At 40.6% G+C, this 19034-nt stretch overlaps 1 protein-coding gene across 1 annotated transcript in view; it reads left to right on the top strand.

Annotated features, from left to right (window-relative positions):
* POLN (DNA polymerase nu) overlaps nt 1-19034 on the top strand; it is a 145908-nt gene that overhangs the window by 66025 nt on the left and 60849 nt on the right. The window contains 3 exon segments of the mRNA XM_032395471.1: nt 947-1003; nt 1903-1956; nt 2594-2659. Of these exon segments, the coding sequence (XP_032251362.1) occupies nt 947-1003; nt 1903-1956; nt 2594-2659 (177 nt within the window).

Below are 19034 nucleotides of genomic sequence, written 5' to 3'. Positions count from 1 at the left end.
TGGCTGGTGTTGCCTCTGCTTCAGTTGGCCCTGCGATTCCATTCCTCTCTGTGTTTCTGCTCAATAGAACTGCAGACATATGTTAACCAAAATCGGGCTCCGAATGTTCACAGCAGCACTACTCATCATGGCCCGTAAACAACCCACTAGTATCCATTAAGGAGAAAATATAGTTGTCCTACATTCAAACAAACAATTGAAAACAGGAGTACAAGTAAATGAAATGCCGCTTCATACAACACAGATGAGCCTTAAAACCACCCTGTTGAACAAAACCACACACACAGAGTGTCTGTCCTGTTGCATGGATACGAAGTTCGAAAGCTGGGAAAAGTGGCCTTGATGGTGGAGGCAGAGTGGTGGCTACCTGCAGGGGAGGGGGAGGGGCAGGGACCCGCAGGGGACCTGGAATGTTCCGTGTGCGTGGTCTTACCCAAGCATGTTCACTTTGTGGTAATCGAACAAATCATGTTCTTAGGATCTTGTGTTGTCCTATACGTAATATTTTGACCTTTTAAAATTAGTTTTAAAATCCATAATCCTATTCTGATGTTACCTCCCTGACATTATGCCTGGATAACTGTAATTGAAACATTGGGTGTTCCTAAACTCTTGAGTTACACATTTGTAGGCATTTTCTTAGTTTATTCTCCTACATGGTATTTTACATACCCTGGATTTAGATTTCATGAATTTAAATCTCAGGAGCAATCTTATTTCCAAGCTTGTGTGAAATGCCTTTAGCTCTCATATGTACAGCAATGATTTTGTAAGGGATTTAGATTAAGACACTTGATAAACTGAATTTATTATGAATCTTCACTTTGGAAAATATGGTCAATACAGACCATTTATTATTAGGACTTTCTCCAGCTGAAAATAAGTGTTCAAAATGTTAAAATTAAATGAAGGAATTATATTGGTGACATTTATTCTCATTTTTCAGTTAAGTGCTGTGCAGGACCTTCATCCATTACCCAAGATAATTTTGGAATATAGACGGGTAGGTTCCCTTTGTGTGTGAATGAGTTGGTGAGGGAGGGGAGCCATCTGGCCCCACCTCTGATAAGAGCCATCAATCCATAATCACAGCAGTAGCCCTGGCAATGTTCTGAGGGGAACAGAGCTTGTTCAAGCCGGCCTGGTTCCAGCGCTGCTCTTGTGCACCCCGCTCGGCACGGAGCCAGAGGGTCCCACGGGGACGAGGACGGATGAAGATGGGAAGGGGACGTGTGTGTTGTCATCGGGTGGCTTCTCTGTGGACTAGACTCCACCAGCACAGAGTTCAGAAGCCTCTCTCGAGGGCCTCCTCCCACTCCCCAGCCCTGGGCCTGGCGAAGTTCCCTGCGGCCCTCTGAGCATGTTGGCTTGCTCGTTCGCTGACATGCCCCCTTCTTCCTCAGCAGCCAACGCTTCCTCTGTCCACACACCTCCGTGTGTTCTCTGTTGTTCGTGAACCGCGTCCATAGCTTGGCTGCCGCTTGTACCATCAGTCTGTCACTCCCTGAACCTGTGGCCTGCTGCTCTCCTGAGGTGTGGCAGCCGACAGGGCTTGCTCATGGCACCAAATGGCCTTCTCCTTGAAGGGACGAAACGATTGGAAGAGAACTAAAGGCACCCTAGGGGATGCGGGAGGATGGGTACCCAGGGCTCCCCATTTATCTCTGCAACGTTTCTGTGAAAAGAATCATTCCAGAATTATTCTGGAAAGAGGGTAGGGTGCCATCTTTCCCTGTGGGTCATTGTTATTTAATTGAGGGTACCACACCAGCCTGTTGCAGGGCCTCCTGGAGCTGACACGTGAGCGCCACATGCCCAGCGCTCTGTGAAACACTGCTTTTTATGCTTGTTCTTGCTGGATGCTGAAACAAGAAAATGATTACTCTTGTCTGTGTAACCTAGGTTCACAAGACCAAATCAGCCTTTGTGGATGGATTACTAGCTTGCATGAGAAAGGTAACTGAGCTAAACGAGATCCTGTGCCCAGGAATGTGGTTTCCACGTGGCTTCAGATACATGTACAATTTCCTGAAATTTTAGTTAACGATGAAATCACCAAATATTCTTGAGCTGTGAACCATGATTTTGTTATTACTCGGGTCTCTTTATAGCCTGAGTGGTCATCATGCCTTCAGACCTGGAGCTGCATGTATGCCGAAGCCCTGGGCTTTCCCAGGCACTGTGACACCTGTCACTGAGCCTCTTCCCGTGCCCATTGCAGGGAAGGAGGAGGAGCCTGCAGGCAGAGGTGTTCCATCTGGGCCCCTGTCTTGGCTGCACGGCCCCGTCTGGAGTCCATGCTGAGCCCCTGTGGCACATGGTCCTCCTCTCCCCATGCTCAGGGGCTTGAAGGGACCTGAAGACCCACATGTCCTGTTGCAGTTTTTGCATGGGTTAGGGGAACCTCCTTGTTGGTCAGCAGTCGGCTGACACCCAGAGACCTTTCAGGGTTGGGGGCTCTGGGCCAGCGGCTTGTGGACGTCTGCAGGAGAGCAGTGAGTGTGTGCTGTGTGCAGGGAGACTAAGGGTCACTGTGCTCTTGACTCCACGTGGCATTGCCAGCGCTGAAACTGATTCTCCTTAACTGATGAAGGGCTCCATTTCCTCTACGTGGAATCAGACTGGAACTGTGACTGGAAGACTTTCAGCCAAGCATCCGGTAAGTTAGCGCCCCTTGGTAGACGCCAGTTTCTGTGCCTCAGAGTTGAGTTTTTGCCTATATGTGTGTTTGCCTGTGCACTTTCTAAGAGAGGGCCCCATGTAGACAGGTGTGTTTTACTCTGTTTATCCACTCAGCTAATACTCACTTAGCACCTGCTGTGTTTTGGGAACATAGTGGGGGAATAAGACACATGTTCCCTGCTGTCATGATGTGTTGAGTTAGTGAGGGGTCCTTTCCATCCAGAGAGTCATGCGTGCTAGGGCTGAGGGCAAAAGGGACACCCCGTTCCCACTTCCCCTTCCTCGTCTTCAGATTTGTACTGGACAGGAAGCTTCTGAGGTCCAGAGATGTGTTGAAATGTCTGATGCTCTGATGACCTCCTCCATTTCTTTGTTGTTGTTCCAGACTGTCTCTGATGAAAAAAGCTGTAAATACCCTTGAATTTATGATGCAGCTTTAATAACACTCAAAGCAATTAGCTTTTTATTTTTATTTTTATTTTTTTTTAAAGATTTTATTTATTTATTTGAGAGAGAGAGAATGAGAGACAGAGAGCATGAGAGGGAGGAGGGTCAGAGGGAGAAGCAGACTCCCTGCCAAGCAGGGAGCCCGATGCGGGACTCGATCCCGGGACTCCAAGATCATGACCTGAGCCGAAGGCAGTCGCTTAACCAACTGAGCCACCCAGGCGCCCAGCAATTAGCTTTTTAAATGGCTTTATATTTTTGAATTAAAGATGATTCATTACTAATTTTTCATCGTAGAACAGTTCCTTAAGTACAGAAATGTAAAAACAAACAAACAAAAACTAATAAGTCACCTATTATTCCACCATGCAGAATTAACTGTGGTTAACATTTTGGTGTCTATCCTTATTGACTTTTGCCAAGTACATATATTTATAAAATACTGTTTTTCTACCAAAATAAAACCTCACTTTTATACTTCTCAGTTTTGTTTATGATGGCTTGATATCATACATTAATATTGACCTGAATGTATATTTAGATTTAAACATTTGAATTATTTAAATATATGAATTGAATACATTAATTATTTAAATATGCACTGTAAAAATATATACATATGAGTATATACTTGTGATAAATTCAAATAGTGTGGACATGGGTGGAAAAAAACTTCAGTGCCCTTTCCTTTCCCTTCACGACACGTCTGTCTACCCCGTGGGTCCCCTGTCACTGGTCTGGACTGCATCCTGCCAGCCTTCATCTGGCCTTTACATGTGTGGGTGCCCAGTGCTCACAGCTGGTGGTCATGTGGGGCTGGGTGGGCTCACACCTGCAGGAGCCGCAGCCCTGCTCAGGGCCCTACGCTCTCTGGACTCCGCACCCACCTTAGGAAGGCCTTTCTCTGGACACCCCACTTTAGAGAGCTCTTCTGCGGTCTTTACCACAAGCAGCACTAAGACTAGTGCCTCCTCTGAAGGCAGGTGCCTGCTGCACCTTTTCTCTTAGCTGCTGCTTCTCATCAAAGAGTAATTTATGAGTTCTACTGGGAAAACGCACTGTTATGTTTTTGTTTTTGTTTTTTTGACAAAGAGCGAGAGAGGGAACACAAGCAGGGGGAGTGGGAGGGGGAGAAGCAGGCTTCCCGCTGAGCAGGGAGCCCGATGCGGGGCTCCATCCCAGGACCCCGGGATCATGATCTGAGCTGAAGGCAGACTCTTAACGACTGAGCCACCCAGGCGCCCCTGGGAAAACGCACTTTTTACGAGGTCCTTGCTTTTGCCTGTACAGCGTTGTAAGATCGTATTTTCTATTACATTTCCAGGTTAATCTCTTGCTGTGTTTTATTCTCTTCCAGTAAGCTCCAGGGTCTCTGGTTTGTGGGTAGCACTCCTCCCAAGTTTTTAGTGACGCTCTTGTTTTTTTTATTTTCTGTTATTTCAGTTGAATTTTTGGAAAGAGAAGGTATAACATAATGTGTGCATTTGGCCACTACTTTCCACTGGAAGTCCACATCATCATTTTAACAGCTACTTTATACCCCACTTGATGGCTGTCCCTGGTGACGGTCGTTTAGATTGTTTTCAGTTGTACTTATTTTATACAGAGATGCCATAAACATACCTGTATGTATATTTTTGGTACATTTTTCTAATGATTTCCATAGCATTCCCAGAGATGGAATTCCTGAGTCAAAGTATACGTGTATTTTTAGGGCTTTACGTTATAGGTTGTGTTTCTTACCTTCCTTGTTAGGTGGGAGCCCTTTCTTTTCAACTGTGTCCATCCTGAGTGGAAGTAGAAGCCCCCATCTGATCATTTTCATCCACCTAAAACCCTCATTCTTTGAGTTCTCTTAGCATCGAGTGGTTCATTGATCAGTATTTGCTTTATCAAAACCCCGGTCTAGTATCCTCCTAGACGTTCCCTGTACTTGTCCTGATGGCCACTACCTGGTGTTTTAACTGCCTGTTGACTTCTGTTTACCCTGTTAAATTGTATGTTCCAAGAGAACAGGGACTTTTTGCCTCTTTTGTTGACTTAATCCCCACCGTGGCCTGGCTCTGCACCTGGTAGGCACCAAGTACTTACTGAGTGAAAACCTGGGTGTGTGATCCACCCTTGAGTTGCCTTCCCATGTCTCAAAGTCACTTGGTTTGGGATCATCATCAGGATTGCCACGTGTTAACAGTGTAGGCCCAGCCTCTTCCCCAAGCTGGACTGTCGTGTTCTCCATCCTGGCTGGAAGTTGGTCATGAGCTTCAATTCTTCTCTTCCCTTGACTCAGATTCTTTAGGGTTCGTGCATGTCAATCTTTGTTTTGTGTGTCTCTCTTGGGCCTATCATATTTTTATGAAGGCCTGCTCCTGGGCAGGTGCGGAGGACCTCTCTGTTCTTACTGCACTTGCCAGGAGCCACATTCTCACCATTTCTTCATCTCCTAATACCTCCTTGTCGGTTGTGGCTTCAGATGCCCCTCCTAATGTTTCTGCATCGACAGGCGAGTTTTTGTCACTGTCCTCGTGTCACTGTCATGCCACTTGCACTGAGTGGTTCCGGCTCAGAATTCACCCATGTTTTGTAATTCAAAATATCTGACCTCACACATTGTATTGTTATGAGTTCTTTAATATCCCAAGTGTTCAGTCGTCTTCTAGGTTAGCTTTGTTGTCACAAATGGCAAGATCTCCTTCTTTTTATGGCTGAGTAACATCCCATTGTATATACATACCATATTTTCTAAATCCATTCATCCATCAGTGGACACTTGGGTTGCTTCCATATCTTAGTTATTGTAAATAATGCTGCTATAAACATAGGGGTGCATGTGTCTTTTCAAATTCATGTTTTTGTTTGCTTCAGGCAATTACCCAGTAGTAGAATTACTGGATTATATGATAGTTCTATTTTTAATTTTTTGAGGAGTCTCCACCCTGTTTCCACAGTGGCTGCACCAATTTACATTCCCACCAACAGTGCACGAGGGTTCCCTTTTCTCCAATCCTTGCCAAAACTTGTTATTTCTTGTCTTTTTGATAATAGCCATCCTAACAGGTATGAGATAATATCTCTTCATGGTTTTGATTTGCATTTCCCTGATGAGTGATGTTGAGCATCATTTCATGTGCCTGTTGGCCATCTATATGTCTTCTTTGGAAAAATGTCTATTCAGGTCCTCTGCTCATTTTTGAATCAGATTGGTTTTTTTGCTATTGAGTTGTTTGAATTCCTTATATATTTTGGATATTAACCCCTTGTAGGATATATGATTTACAATTTTTTTCCCATTCAGTAGGTTGCCTTTTTTTTTCCCCTTTGCAGAAGCTTTTTTAGTTTGATCTACTCCCACTTGTTTATTTTTGCTTTTGGAGTGGGATCAATGCTAAGACTGATGTCAAGAAGCTTACCACCTATGTTTTCTTTGAGGAGTTTTATGGTTTCGGGTCTTACATTCAAGTCTTTAATCTATTTTGTGTTAATTTTTTTACATGGTGTAAGATAGTAGTCTAGATTCATTCTTTTGCATGTATCTATCCAGGTTCCTCAACACCATTTATCAAAGAGACTGTCTTCTCCCCACTGGATATTCTTGACTCCTTTGTTGTAAATCAATTGACCATATAATTATGGGTTTATTTCTGGGCTCTCTATTTAGTTCTGTTGGTCTGTGTGTCTATTTTAATGGCACTATGTATTAATATTTTTAAAGGATTTTTGTGTATATATTCATGAGAAATATAGATCTGTTTTTATCTGGTTTGCATACCAGGATAACACTAGTTTCATGAAATAGGAAATGTTCCTTCCTCTTGCATTTTCTGGAAGATATTGTGTGGAATTTGTGTTAATTCTTTAAATAGGGATGCCTGGGTGGCTCAGTCCATAGAGCATGTGTCTCTCGATCTCAGGGTTGTAACTTTGAGCCCCACGTTGGGTATAGAGACTACTTAAAAATAAAATCTTAAAAAAAATTCTTCTTTTAAGTATTTGGTAGAATTTGCTAATAAAATTGTCTGGACCTGGAAGTTTCTTTTTGGAGAGTTTTGAAATTATGTGTTCAATTTTACCAATATTTATAGGGTTATTCATAGTATCTTGTTTCATATTGGGTAAATTTTGGTTGGTTATATATATTTTTTTAATTTGTGAAATTGATGTGCATATAGTTGTTTGTAGCATTCCCTTAACCTTTTGATGTCTGTAGGATCTGTAGTGATGTCCCCTATTTCATTCCTGATATTGGTAATTTGTGTCTTCTCTCTTTTTTCTTTATCAGTCTAGATAGAGTTTTATCAATGTTATTGATCTTTTCAACGAACCAGCTATTTGTTTCAGTGGGTTTTCTGTTTTCAATTTTACTGATTTCTGTTGTTTAGTCTTTCCTTTCTTCTGCTTGATTTGGGTTTATTTTGCTTTACTTTTGCTAAGTTCTCCAGGTGCAATTTTAGATTGTTGCTTTAAGACTTTTCCTTTTTTCTCATGTGTACATTTTTTGTGCTATAAAATTTCCCTCTCCCCCACTGTTCTAACTATATCCCACAAATTTTTATATGTTGTATTTTGTCAAAGAAAAATTGCAACAGACAGAGTTAAACAGGCAAGGAAGAGCTTATTCAAGATTATTGCAATAGGGGAGAGAGATTGAACTCAACTCCAAATACAGCAAGGGCACCTGGGGATTTACGGCCAGTAGGGAGGTGGACAGAGTCACTGGGTAGAAAATTACTAAGAGGAACTTGGCCAGGTATGAAGGGTGGGAGGATTCATGCTAAATTGCTTGCTAAACTCAGCCACAGTGTTTTTCTGTGGTATTTGACTGGAGTAGGTTTTCTGTCTTGCTGGGCTGTCCCCTTTCTGTCCTTTGGCTAGAGAGAGCAGGCTCCTCCCCTCCCGTGCGACCTTGAGAAGGAGAAGCATGAGTGGAGGGTCAGCACTGACCAAGTGCTTTTCCCCAAGTGTCTACAACCTGGGTGATTAAGTTACTGCTTGTCCAAGTATTCATTTAAATATGTCCAGTGGCAAACAACAGAAAATCAAACCCCAAATGATCTAAACTATCAAGGTATTTCTCAGCTTACCTAACTTAGAAGTCCAAGGAAGGGCTAGCTTCAGGCAAGATTTGAGCTGGCAGCCAAAGTTATACAGTAGGTCCAGCTTCTGTCCCCCATTTCCCAACTTCTCTTCTTCAGCATCCCAGCAAGTCTTGGCAAAAACTGCTTAGTTTCTCCCCAGTGGGATGAACATATCTCTCCGTGTAGCTTCCATGAAAGGAGGAGGAAGCATCTTTTGCAGATGCCCTCAGCAAGCATCTCCTTGCATCTCTCTGAAATAGCCCAAGCCACCCTTAAACTGGTTACTGTGGCCACAAGATGGCCTCTGCTGGCTGGCCTAAAGGTTGGGGCCCTTAATGACAATCTGAGTGTCAGTCTCTAAAGAAGAAGGAAAAGAATACTTGTGGCCCCAGTAGCAAGTATCTCCACACATGACAAGATTATGGGTTTTTTCTAGCTATCAGCACAAATAAGAAGTATTGTTCTAGCAAGAATTGTCCTATTCTGTTTTCCAGTGCTCCTGCCATTCTTAGGTTGTTACTCTGTAAAGAGTCTTAGGAAATTTGCCTTCGGGCTTAGGCGGCACCACCCAATGAAGAGTTTTGCTTTCCAGATACAATATTTAAGCCCTATTTCATCATTACCTATATAAATGTTAAAGTAGTTAATTTGAAGTAATTCTATTCAGAGTCTTTACATTGTTGGCATGTGATTTTTCTGCTTACCTGATGAATATCTCCCACATAATATTATTCTACTATCAAATTATCTATTATCAAGATTTTCCTAAGTCATATAATTATTGCTAACTCTGCAGCGCTATTTGAGACCCAAATGAGATGTTTTTATCTTTATACTTTGTTATTTGGGGGATGAAATATTTTCCAATTTCTATTTAGAGTAAAAGGAGCAGTCCCGTCATTCTCCATGGATCACTTCACAGTGGGGGCACCTGGGTGATGCAGTCAGTTGAGCATCTGACTCTTGGTTTCAGCTCAGGTCATGATCTCAGGGTTGTGAGAATGAGCCCTGCATTGGGCTCTGCGTTCAGCACAGAGTCTGCTTAAGTTTCTCTCACCGTCTCCCTCTGCTTTCTCTCTCTAGAATAAATAAATAAATCTTAAAAAAAAAAAAAAGCCACAGTGATTTCATAAAGCTAAATCTTCCTCAGTTCCCCCGGTCGCTCAGGTGGGAGCCCTGCTTTTCTAGCCCATTGCCAGGTCCTGTGGAGTGTGCCTCCTGGGCATTGCTCTTCACTGCCCTTCTCATCCCACTCATCTCGGCTGTCTTTTTGGGCCCTCCCACTCTCCTGCCCAGCAGCCAGAGAGCCTCACAGGCCAGCCACATTCTCTACTCCTTACCTTGTGTCCAGGGCTCCTGGTGTTCTAACCCCTGCCTCCCTCTCCAACCCATTTCCTCCTACTGCCCATTCATTCATTCTTTCATTCAACAGATGTTTATTGAGCACTTCTTACATGCTAGGCTGTTCAAGGTGCTTGTGCTGAACACATCATAATCTCTACCCTTGTGAAGTCTGGGGGCTGGAGGGCATGAGCAGACAGCAAACATACTAAATAAATCCTGATATGAAAGATGACAAGATGTCATGGAAAATATAGAGTTGCAGAGGCAAGGATCAAAAGCACAGGGGAAGACGATGCTCATGAGGGGAGACAGAGAGGCACTGACGGAGGAGGTGATGACCAAACAAAAGCTCTAAGGTGAAGGAATGGGCCACCTGGAGCCATGTGGATGTAGGGGAGGTACATCTCAGCGCACACCAAGGCCATCTGAGCCCCTCACCCAGCCCCCAGCTCCACACAAGGTGGGGCCCATGCTGGTCTTGGGGCTGCAGATCAGGTCAAGTGCAGGAGTGTTAGCCCAGCGCGAACTACTATCTTGGGTATGTCTGTGTGGCCCTTACCCTGTTCTCTGTACCAATTGTCCTTTCTATGGTTTTGCTGCCATGGTTTTTACTTGTTTTGTTTTCCCTCGCATTCTTAAGGAAAATGATTTCAGGAAACACCTGGCACTATTTGACAGTGCGCCAGAGGCAGCTGAGCACTGGTTTGGGGCAGACCTGAGTTCAAATTCCAGCTCAGTTGTTAACAGTATGACTCTAGCTGGAAACTTCAATTTTCCCAACCATGAAATAATAAAAATAATGCCTTCTTTGCCAGGTTATTGTGAAGATTATTTACTTTTCATTTCATTCATTCAACTAATATTTGTTGATTGCCCCTGTGTGCTAGGAAGGGTCATAGGTGCTGAGGACCCAGGCATGACACCACAGGCATGGCCTTGCCCTCAGGAGGCTGCGTCCTGCTGGAGCACAGTTTGTTCCTTTGTTCCTGACAGCCCATCAGAGGCACCTCAGGTGGTGCTTGGAAGCTGCTGCTGCGGTCACACAGAGATCAGGACAAAGGGAAGCCAGCTGTGCCCCCCCACGTGATTATCACTGCCATTCAGCCTCATTCCAGAGGCTCCAAGGACGTACGATAGAGACAGGTCTGCCATCATTGTTGCTGTATTTCTGCCACCTCCTTGGTATTGCATCTGCAGTTTGGACACTTTGGCCACACTGCAGAGGACTGATGGTGGCTGTCTCCAGGCCCACAAAGCACCTGAGTAGGAGGGCCATGGGAGAACGGACCTCCTGGGTGTAACTGCCTTCCCCCGTAGTTAAAACTATTCCTTGGTTGTCATTTTCACTTACAACTACTGACATTTTAACAAATGCCAAATTGTAGACTTAAAATGTCACCTCTGCACCTTGCCTTTTGGTGAATGTGAAATAAAGGGTGTTAACATTGAATTTTTCTAGATCAGTTCTCTTATTTTTTTTTTTTTAAGTACACTGAAGTTCACCAGGAAAACAAATGCTAAGAGTGTGCCCAGTTTTTATTACTAGGTGCTTTTTCTCTCCAGCCATAATGGGGCCCAAAGCAGTCTATGGAAGCTGAGAAAAGAGAATCAGGTACAGAGCACAGGGCGTTTCCTGTAGTGGGTCTCAGTGTCCCAGAGACTCTGGCTGTATTTATTTATACAGGGGTCTTGGAAGTGGTTCTCATACCACTTGTGATGTGTACATTAAAGCAGAAAAATTTATAACTTGGAGAATAAAGTCCCAATTTACTCTTACTTTCCATAGTTTGGGAAACTTAAAGCAGTCATTCTGATATATGGTCATGTTGCTATGTGCTCACTCTGCATTCTTCTCTAGAGTGCTCAAAAGGCTCATGGGCCTGGTCCAGACTACTGCACATTAGGGGGACCCAGGAGATTAAAATTTTCACTGCATGTTTATTCAACATAGTACTGGAAGTCCTAGCTGCAGCAATCAGACAAGAAAAAGAAATAAAAGGCATCCAGATTGGTAAGGAAGAAGTAAAGCTTCCACTATTTGCAGATGACGTGATAGTATATATAGAAAATCCTAAAGTCTCCAACAAAAAACTACTAGAACTGATAACTGAATTCAGTGAACTTGCAGGATACAAAATTAATATATAGAAATCTGTTGCATTTCTATATCCTAATAACCAAGTAGCAGAAAGGGAAATTTAAAATACAATCTCATTTACAATTGCACCCTAGGAATAAACTTAACCAGTGAAGTGAAAGACCTGTACTCTGAAAACTACATAACATTGATGAAGTTGGAGAAGACACAAATAAATGGAAAAATATACTATGCTCATGGATTGGAAGAATTAATATTGTTAAAATGCTGCCCATACTACACAAAACAATCTACAGATTCAGTGCAATTTCTAACAAATTACCAATAGCATTTTCCACAGAACTGGAACAAATAATACCAAAATTTGTATGGAACCACTAAAGACCCCAAATAGCCAAAGCATTCTTGAGAAAGAAGAACAAAGCTGGAGGTGTCACAATTCCAGATCTCAAGATATACTACAAAGCTATAGTAATCAAGACAGTATGGTACTGGCACAAAAATAGACACATAGATCAGTGGAACAGGATAGAGAGCCCAGAAATAAACCCACACTTACATGGTTGATTATGACAAAGGAGGCAAGAATATCCAATGGGGAAAAGAGTCTCTTCAATAAATGGTGCAGGGAAAACTGGACAGATACATGCAAAAGAATGAAACTGGATCACAAAATGAATACAAAAATAAAGTTAAAATGGATTAAAGACCTAAACATGAGACCTGAAAGTATAAAAATCCTAGAAGAAAACATAGCAGTAATCTCTTTGACATCTACTGTTAAACATTTTTCTAGATATGTCTCCTGAGACAAGGGAAACAAAAACAAAAACTATTGGGACTCCTCCAAAATAAAAAGCTTTTGCACAGCAAAGGAAATCATCAACAAAATGAAAAACCAATTTAGTGAATGGGAAGTGGAAATAATATATCCAATAGAGGGATAATATCTAAAATGTAAGGAATTATACAACTCATCTGGTAGGAATGTAAATTGGTGCAGCCACTGTGGAAACAGTATGGAGGTTTCTCAAAAAATTAAAAACAGAAATACCATATGATCCAGTAATTCTACTACTGGGTATTTACCCAAAGAAAACAAAAACACTAATTTGAAAAAAAAAATTAAAAAAATTTAAAAAAAAAAGAGAATGTGATCAGGCGGGAGACTAGGACAATGTCACACACTAGATTTAGGGTATATTTTGGTCTGCTGGAAGAAACTATTCCAAAATTTTAAAGAAAGAAAAACAGATATATATATATATATATACACACAAAAATAAGGTTAAATACAATGAAGAGATAGAATATGACTATAAAAATGAAAAATTAAAGATTTTAAAAAAAGAATTGATAAGATGTTGGTTGAAAAAGGAAAGAAGAAAAATTCAACTAAAAAAATAGAAAAAAAAATAAAGAAAATTTAAAAAATTAACTTCGAAAGACTAAAGCATCATGGGAAAAAAGCCATGAATTCTATGTGCTGTATTTCCCTAGCGCTGGGGTTTTCCTATTCTCATTGATCAGTAAACTTGATTTTGGCTGGATGTTCTTGTTGATCTTCTCGGGGAGGGGCCTGTTGCCTGAGTCTCAAATGTCTTTGCCTGAGGCGAAATTGCCCCACCCTTGCCAGCGGCCAGGCTAAGTAATCTGCTCAGGTTTGCTCTCCGTAGCTTTTGTTCCCTGAAAGCCTTCCGTACAGCTTAGGAGGACAGTGAAAATGGCGGTCTCCCAACCTCTGGTCTTGGAGGAGCCGAGAACTTGGGGCCCCACTCCTCAGTGCGCCCTCAGAGAAAAGCAGTCAGTCACTCCTGTCTCCCTGGTCTCCGGCTGCATTCTGTGCTCACCGGCCTGTGACTGAGTGCAAAAACCCTAATTTGAAAAGACACATGCACCCCTGTGTTCATTTTAGCATGATTTGCAATAGCCAAGATATGGAAGCAACCCAAGTATCCACTGACTGATGAATGGATAGAGAAGATGTGGTCTATATATACAATGGAGTATTACTCATCCATAAAAAAGAGTGAGATCTTGCCATTTGCAACAATGTGGTTGGACCTTGAGGGTATTAAGTCAGACAAAGACAAATACCATATGATTTCACTTATATGTGGATTCTAAAAAACAAAACAAACAAACAAACCTGCCAAAAGAAGAAAAAAAGCAGACTCTTAAATGGAATAAATTGGTGGCTGCCAGAGGGAAGGTGAGTGGGGAGATGCATGAAATAGATGAAGGGGATTGAGAGTACAAACCCACAGTTATAAAATAAGTCATGTAGATGAAAAGTACAGCACAGGGAATATAATCATTAATATCATAATAATGTCTGGTGACAGATGGGGACTACACTTGTGATGAGCACTGGGTAATATACGGAATTTGTTGCACACTTGAAACTAATATAACGTATTTTAATTATACTTCAAAAAAAAAGAGTCTTTTTTCACTGAGTGGTCAGCGTGAGGGGACTAGCTGATGACAGATACTAAAGACTCACCCTAACAAGCCAATTATATTGCCTTCACACCATAGCATTCAGATGTTGTCACCTCATGTCAGGTGGGTGCCAGCCCCTCTCCTGAGGAGATTAATACTGACAGTATGGTGTCTGCAAGGGGTTTGCCATTTCCTTCTTCTTCCTCAGAAAGGCACAGCTCCTCCTTGTATTAAAATCTAGTTTTGGTCTTTGACAGCATCCATTTGCTAGTCAGGTCTGACTTGGATGCCACCTTGGGCATGTCACAACCTTGCTCCCGCCTACATCCCTGGTGTGCTGGGTCTTTGCCACATTCAGATGGTCACCAAATGGGATCTGACTCCTTCCCAGATGTTTCAGGCTCTTGTTAGCTGTCACACAGCCCCCATAGTCACTTCATTTCACCCTTGGTCCTAGGGATAACTCACATGCATGTACATTCATGGCTCACCTTGACAAACAAATGTGTGAGCATACATTTGTGCATGAGGCTTTAGGGACAGGACTGTCCAATTGCTGTTTTCATCACAGAGGCCAGAGCAGAAGTTCTGTGGCATTTCCTGTATACATCTGTGAACATGAACCCATGCACATGAGCAGATAGACCCGGCTGGGACGTAGTGCAGCAGAGCAATGGGGAAGGCATTATCCATGAAGGGCTTGGCATGGGCCAACATCCTTCTCAGGATTGTGTTCTGTGGAAGAACGTATTTAACAAAGCATGCTATTTTTTAAGTTAGATATTTAGTGAAGTTTCTGTTATCCTGTTATTTTTTATATTGTAAAACATAAAAATTGGCATTTAATTATTAAAAGGCTTCCTTCATATTCATCTAAAAATAATCCATTTAAACAGCATTACTGCTTTCTCAGGACAAATGGGAAACTTGTTTCTCTCTCTCTTGTAAAGTGACTGTCATTAAAGCTGATGTTTTATGAGTCCTGGGAGAAATTATATTAGGAATTTTACGCTTGTTTGCTGGGTGACCCTGAAACCAGGAGCATTTAGCTGGGTGCATTACAGTCTGACCTGGTCCTGATTTGGCATCCCATTGGGTAGAGAACACATCCTATTTTATACAGATATGACACTGAAATTACTCAAAGTGAGTTAATTTTATAGATGCTCTTAGTTTGAGAAAATTTTTTTTCCTAGTTAGTTGAGATATTTTCATAAAAATGAGTGTTGAATTTTGGCAATTGCTCTTAATGTTTTATTGTGATGATGATGTGGGGTTTTTTTGTCCTTTATTCTACAAATCTGCTGTATTACATTAATTATTTTTGGATTTTAAACAAACCTTGCATTACTGAGATAAATCCTACCTGTTCGTGGTATATAATCCTTTTTGTATGTTGTTAGATCAGTTTGTTAATATTTGGTTGAGGGGTTTTGTATCTTTATTTATGGAGGGTGTTTTATTTAATGTCTGGTTTCGGAATCAGGGTAATACTGACCTCATAGAATGAGGCGAACTCCTTACTCTGACATTCTAGAAGTACCTTTCATTGCTGAGTTTTGTTAAGAGTTCTTTATATATTTTGAATCCAGTGTGATTTGCAAAAACAATTGATCCTAGTACAAGTCTTGCTTTTCATTCTCTTAACAGCATCCGTCCCAAACCAAAGGTTTTTAAAAGTTTGATGGAGCCAAATTTTTCAAGTGTTTTCTTTTATGGATCATGCTTTTGGTGTGTATCTAAGAACTCTCTGTGTAACCCAATATCACAAAGGTTTTCTCTTAAGTCTTCTTCTAAAAGTTTTAGAGTTTTATGTTTTACATTTAGACCTATGATCCATAATTATAGAATCAACTCATTGATAGCTATGAAATATCCTTCTGGGATTCTGATTGGGATTGTGTTGAATTTGTAGATCAATTTTGGGGTCATTGGCATTTAATATTGAGTATTCTAATCCAAGAACATGCTGTATCTTTCCCTTTAGGGCTTTGAATTCTTTCATCAGGATTTAGTAGTTTTCAACATACAGGTTTATACCTAGGTATTTTGGGGTGCTGTTACAAATGGCATTGTTTAAGTTTAATGTCCAATTGTTCATTGGTAATATGTAGATATACAATTGATTTTTGTAGGTTGACTTTATATCCTTGTACGTAGGTCAGCTCATGCATTAGTCCTAGGAAGCTTTTTTGTAGTTCCCACGGGTTACTCTACATAGACAATTATGTCTTCCATGAATAATGGCCATTTTATTTATTTTTTTGTACTGTGTGCTTTTTATTTCTTTTTCTTGCCTTATCGTGCTGGCTCATACTTCCTCTATTGTGTTGAATAGAGTCCTGGGAGTAGACATCCTTGCCCTTGCTCCTGATCTCCAAAGGAAAACACTGAGTCTTCCACCATCAAGGATAATGTTCATTTTAGGTTTTGTCACAGATTGTCTTTGTCATGTTAGAGAATTCTTTTCTATTCTTAGTTTACTGAGAGTAGTTTTTATCATGAATGGATATTTAATGTTGTCAAATGCTTTTTCTGCATCTATTAAGATCATGTGACTTTTCTTCAATGTATTTATATAGGCAATGACATTGATAGATTTTTATTTATTATTTATTTATTTAAAAAAATTTTTTAAAAGATTTTATTTATTTATTTGACAGAGAGAGACAGCGAGAGAGGGAACACAAGCACAGGGAGTGGGAGAAGGAGAAGCAGACTTTCCGTTGAGCAGGGACCCCAAAGCAGGGCTCCATCCCAGGACCTTGGGATCATTACCTGAGCTGAAGGCAGACACTTAATGACTGAGCCACCCAGGCACCTCAACATTGATAGATTTTTAAATGTTGAACCAGTCAAGGCTGGGATTTGTGGGATTAACTCCACTTGGTCATGACAGATTGTCCTATTGCTGGATTGATTTGTTTCTATTTTGTTTAAGATTGTTTCTGTCTATATTCATGAGGGATATTGGTCTGTAGTTTTCTTTTCTTGGTATGTCTTTGTCTGGTTTTGCTATTAGGATATTACTTGCCTCATAAAATGAGTTACAAAGTATTCCCTTCTCTTTTATATTTTTGTAGAGATCATGTAGAATTGATATTATTTATTCCTTAAATATTTGGTAGAGTTCACCATTGAAACTATCTGGACCTAGAATTTTATTTGTGGAAAGTTTCTTAACTACAGAGTCAATTTCTGTAATAGATGTAGGTTATCCTGATTTTCTGTTTTTTTCTTGAGTGGAATTTTGGTAGTTTGTGTCTTTCAAGGAACTGGCCCCCTTCATCTTGTTGAATTTATGGGCATATTATGCTCATAGGGTTTTTTTTGATTGTCCTTAGTGTCTGTGTAACCTGTGGTGATATCTGCCTTTCATTCCTGAAATTGATCATTTTCGCCTTTTTTTCCCCCTTGAACAGTTTAGATAGATGTTTATCAGTTTTTTTGGTCTTTTATAAGAATCAGGTTTGAGCCTCACTGATTTTTCTGTACAGTTGACCCTTGAACAACACAAGGGTTGGGGCACTGACCCCCTGCACAAGTAGAAAATTCACATATGACTTTTGAGCCCCCAAAAACTTAACTACTGATAGCCTACTGTTGACTAGAAGCCTCACTAATAACATAAATAGTTGATTAACAAATATTTTGCATGTAATGTGTATTATATGCTGTATTCTTAAAATAATTTTAGTTTACAATAGTAAGCTAGAGAAAAGGAAATGTTATTAAGAAAATTAGGAAGAGAAAATACATCTGCAGTACTCTGCTGTATTTTTCAAAAACAATCCCTGTATAAGTAGATCTGTGTAGTTCAAACCCATGTTGTCCAAGGGTCAGCAGTATTGCTTTTCTGTTTTAAATTTCATTAATTTCAGATCTTCATTATTTTTCTGTTACTTGCATTAGAATTAATTTGTTCTTCTTCTTCTAGTTCCTCAAGGTAGGAGCTTAAATTATTGATTTGAGACCTTTCTTTTTCTCCAATATAAATATTTAATGCTATGAATTTCCCTGTAAGTACTGCTTTAGCTACATCTCATGGATTTTGATACTGTGTATTTTCTTTTGCATTCTGTTTAACATATTTTCTAAGTTCCCTTGAGACTTCTACTTTGACTCCTGGCTAATTAAGAAGTATGTTGTTTAATGTCCAGATGTTTGTGAATTTTCCAGATAGCTTTCTGTTACTGATTCTTGGTTTACCTTTGTTATGGTCAGAGAACATACTTCGAATGATTTCAATTTTTCTAAAGTTGTTTGTTTTACAACCTTGATATTGTCTATCTTGAACAATGTTTCATGTGCACTTGAAAAGAATGTGTGTTCTGCTGTCTTTGGATATAGTATTCTATAAATGTCAATTAGGTCAAGCTGGTTGATAGTGTTGTTCAGGTCTTCCATATCCTTGCTGATTTTATCTCTACATTTCCACATATTACTGAAAGAGGAGTGTTTACACCTCTAAGTGTTAATTGTGGATTTGTCTATTTCTCATTGCAGGTCTGTCAGTTCTTGCTTTGTGTATTTTTAAATTCTGTTGTTAGATGTGTGCACATTTAGAATTTATATTTCCTTGTAAATTTACCTTTTTATCATTCTGTGATATTCTCCTTATGCATAGTAAATTCCCTTCTGAATGCTGCTTTGTCTTTTTTTTTCTAATTTTTTATTGTTATGTTAATCACCATACATTACATCATTAGTTTTAGATGTAGTGTTCCATCATTCGTTGTTTGTGCATAACACCCAGTGCTCCTTGCAGAACGTGCCCTCTTTAATACCCATCACCAGGCTAACCCATCCTCCCACCCCCCTCCCCTCTAGAACCCTCAGTTTGTTTTTCAGAGTCCATCGTCTCTCATGGTTCGTCTCCCCCTCTGATTTCCCCCCCTTCATTCTTCCCCTCCTGCTATCTTCTTCTTTTTTTTTTTTTTCTTAAC

Source organism: Phoca vitulina, unplaced genomic scaffold (genome assembly GCF_004348235.1).
Source record: "Phoca vitulina isolate PV1807 unplaced genomic scaffold, GSC_HSeal_1.0 scaffold85, whole genome shotgun sequence".
NCBI classification, from domain to species: Eukaryota; Metazoa; Chordata; class Mammalia; order Carnivora; family Phocidae; genus Phoca; species Phoca vitulina.
The sequence above is the reverse complement of the archived record's forward strand: the minus strand, read 5'-3'. Positions and strand labels throughout refer to the sequence as shown.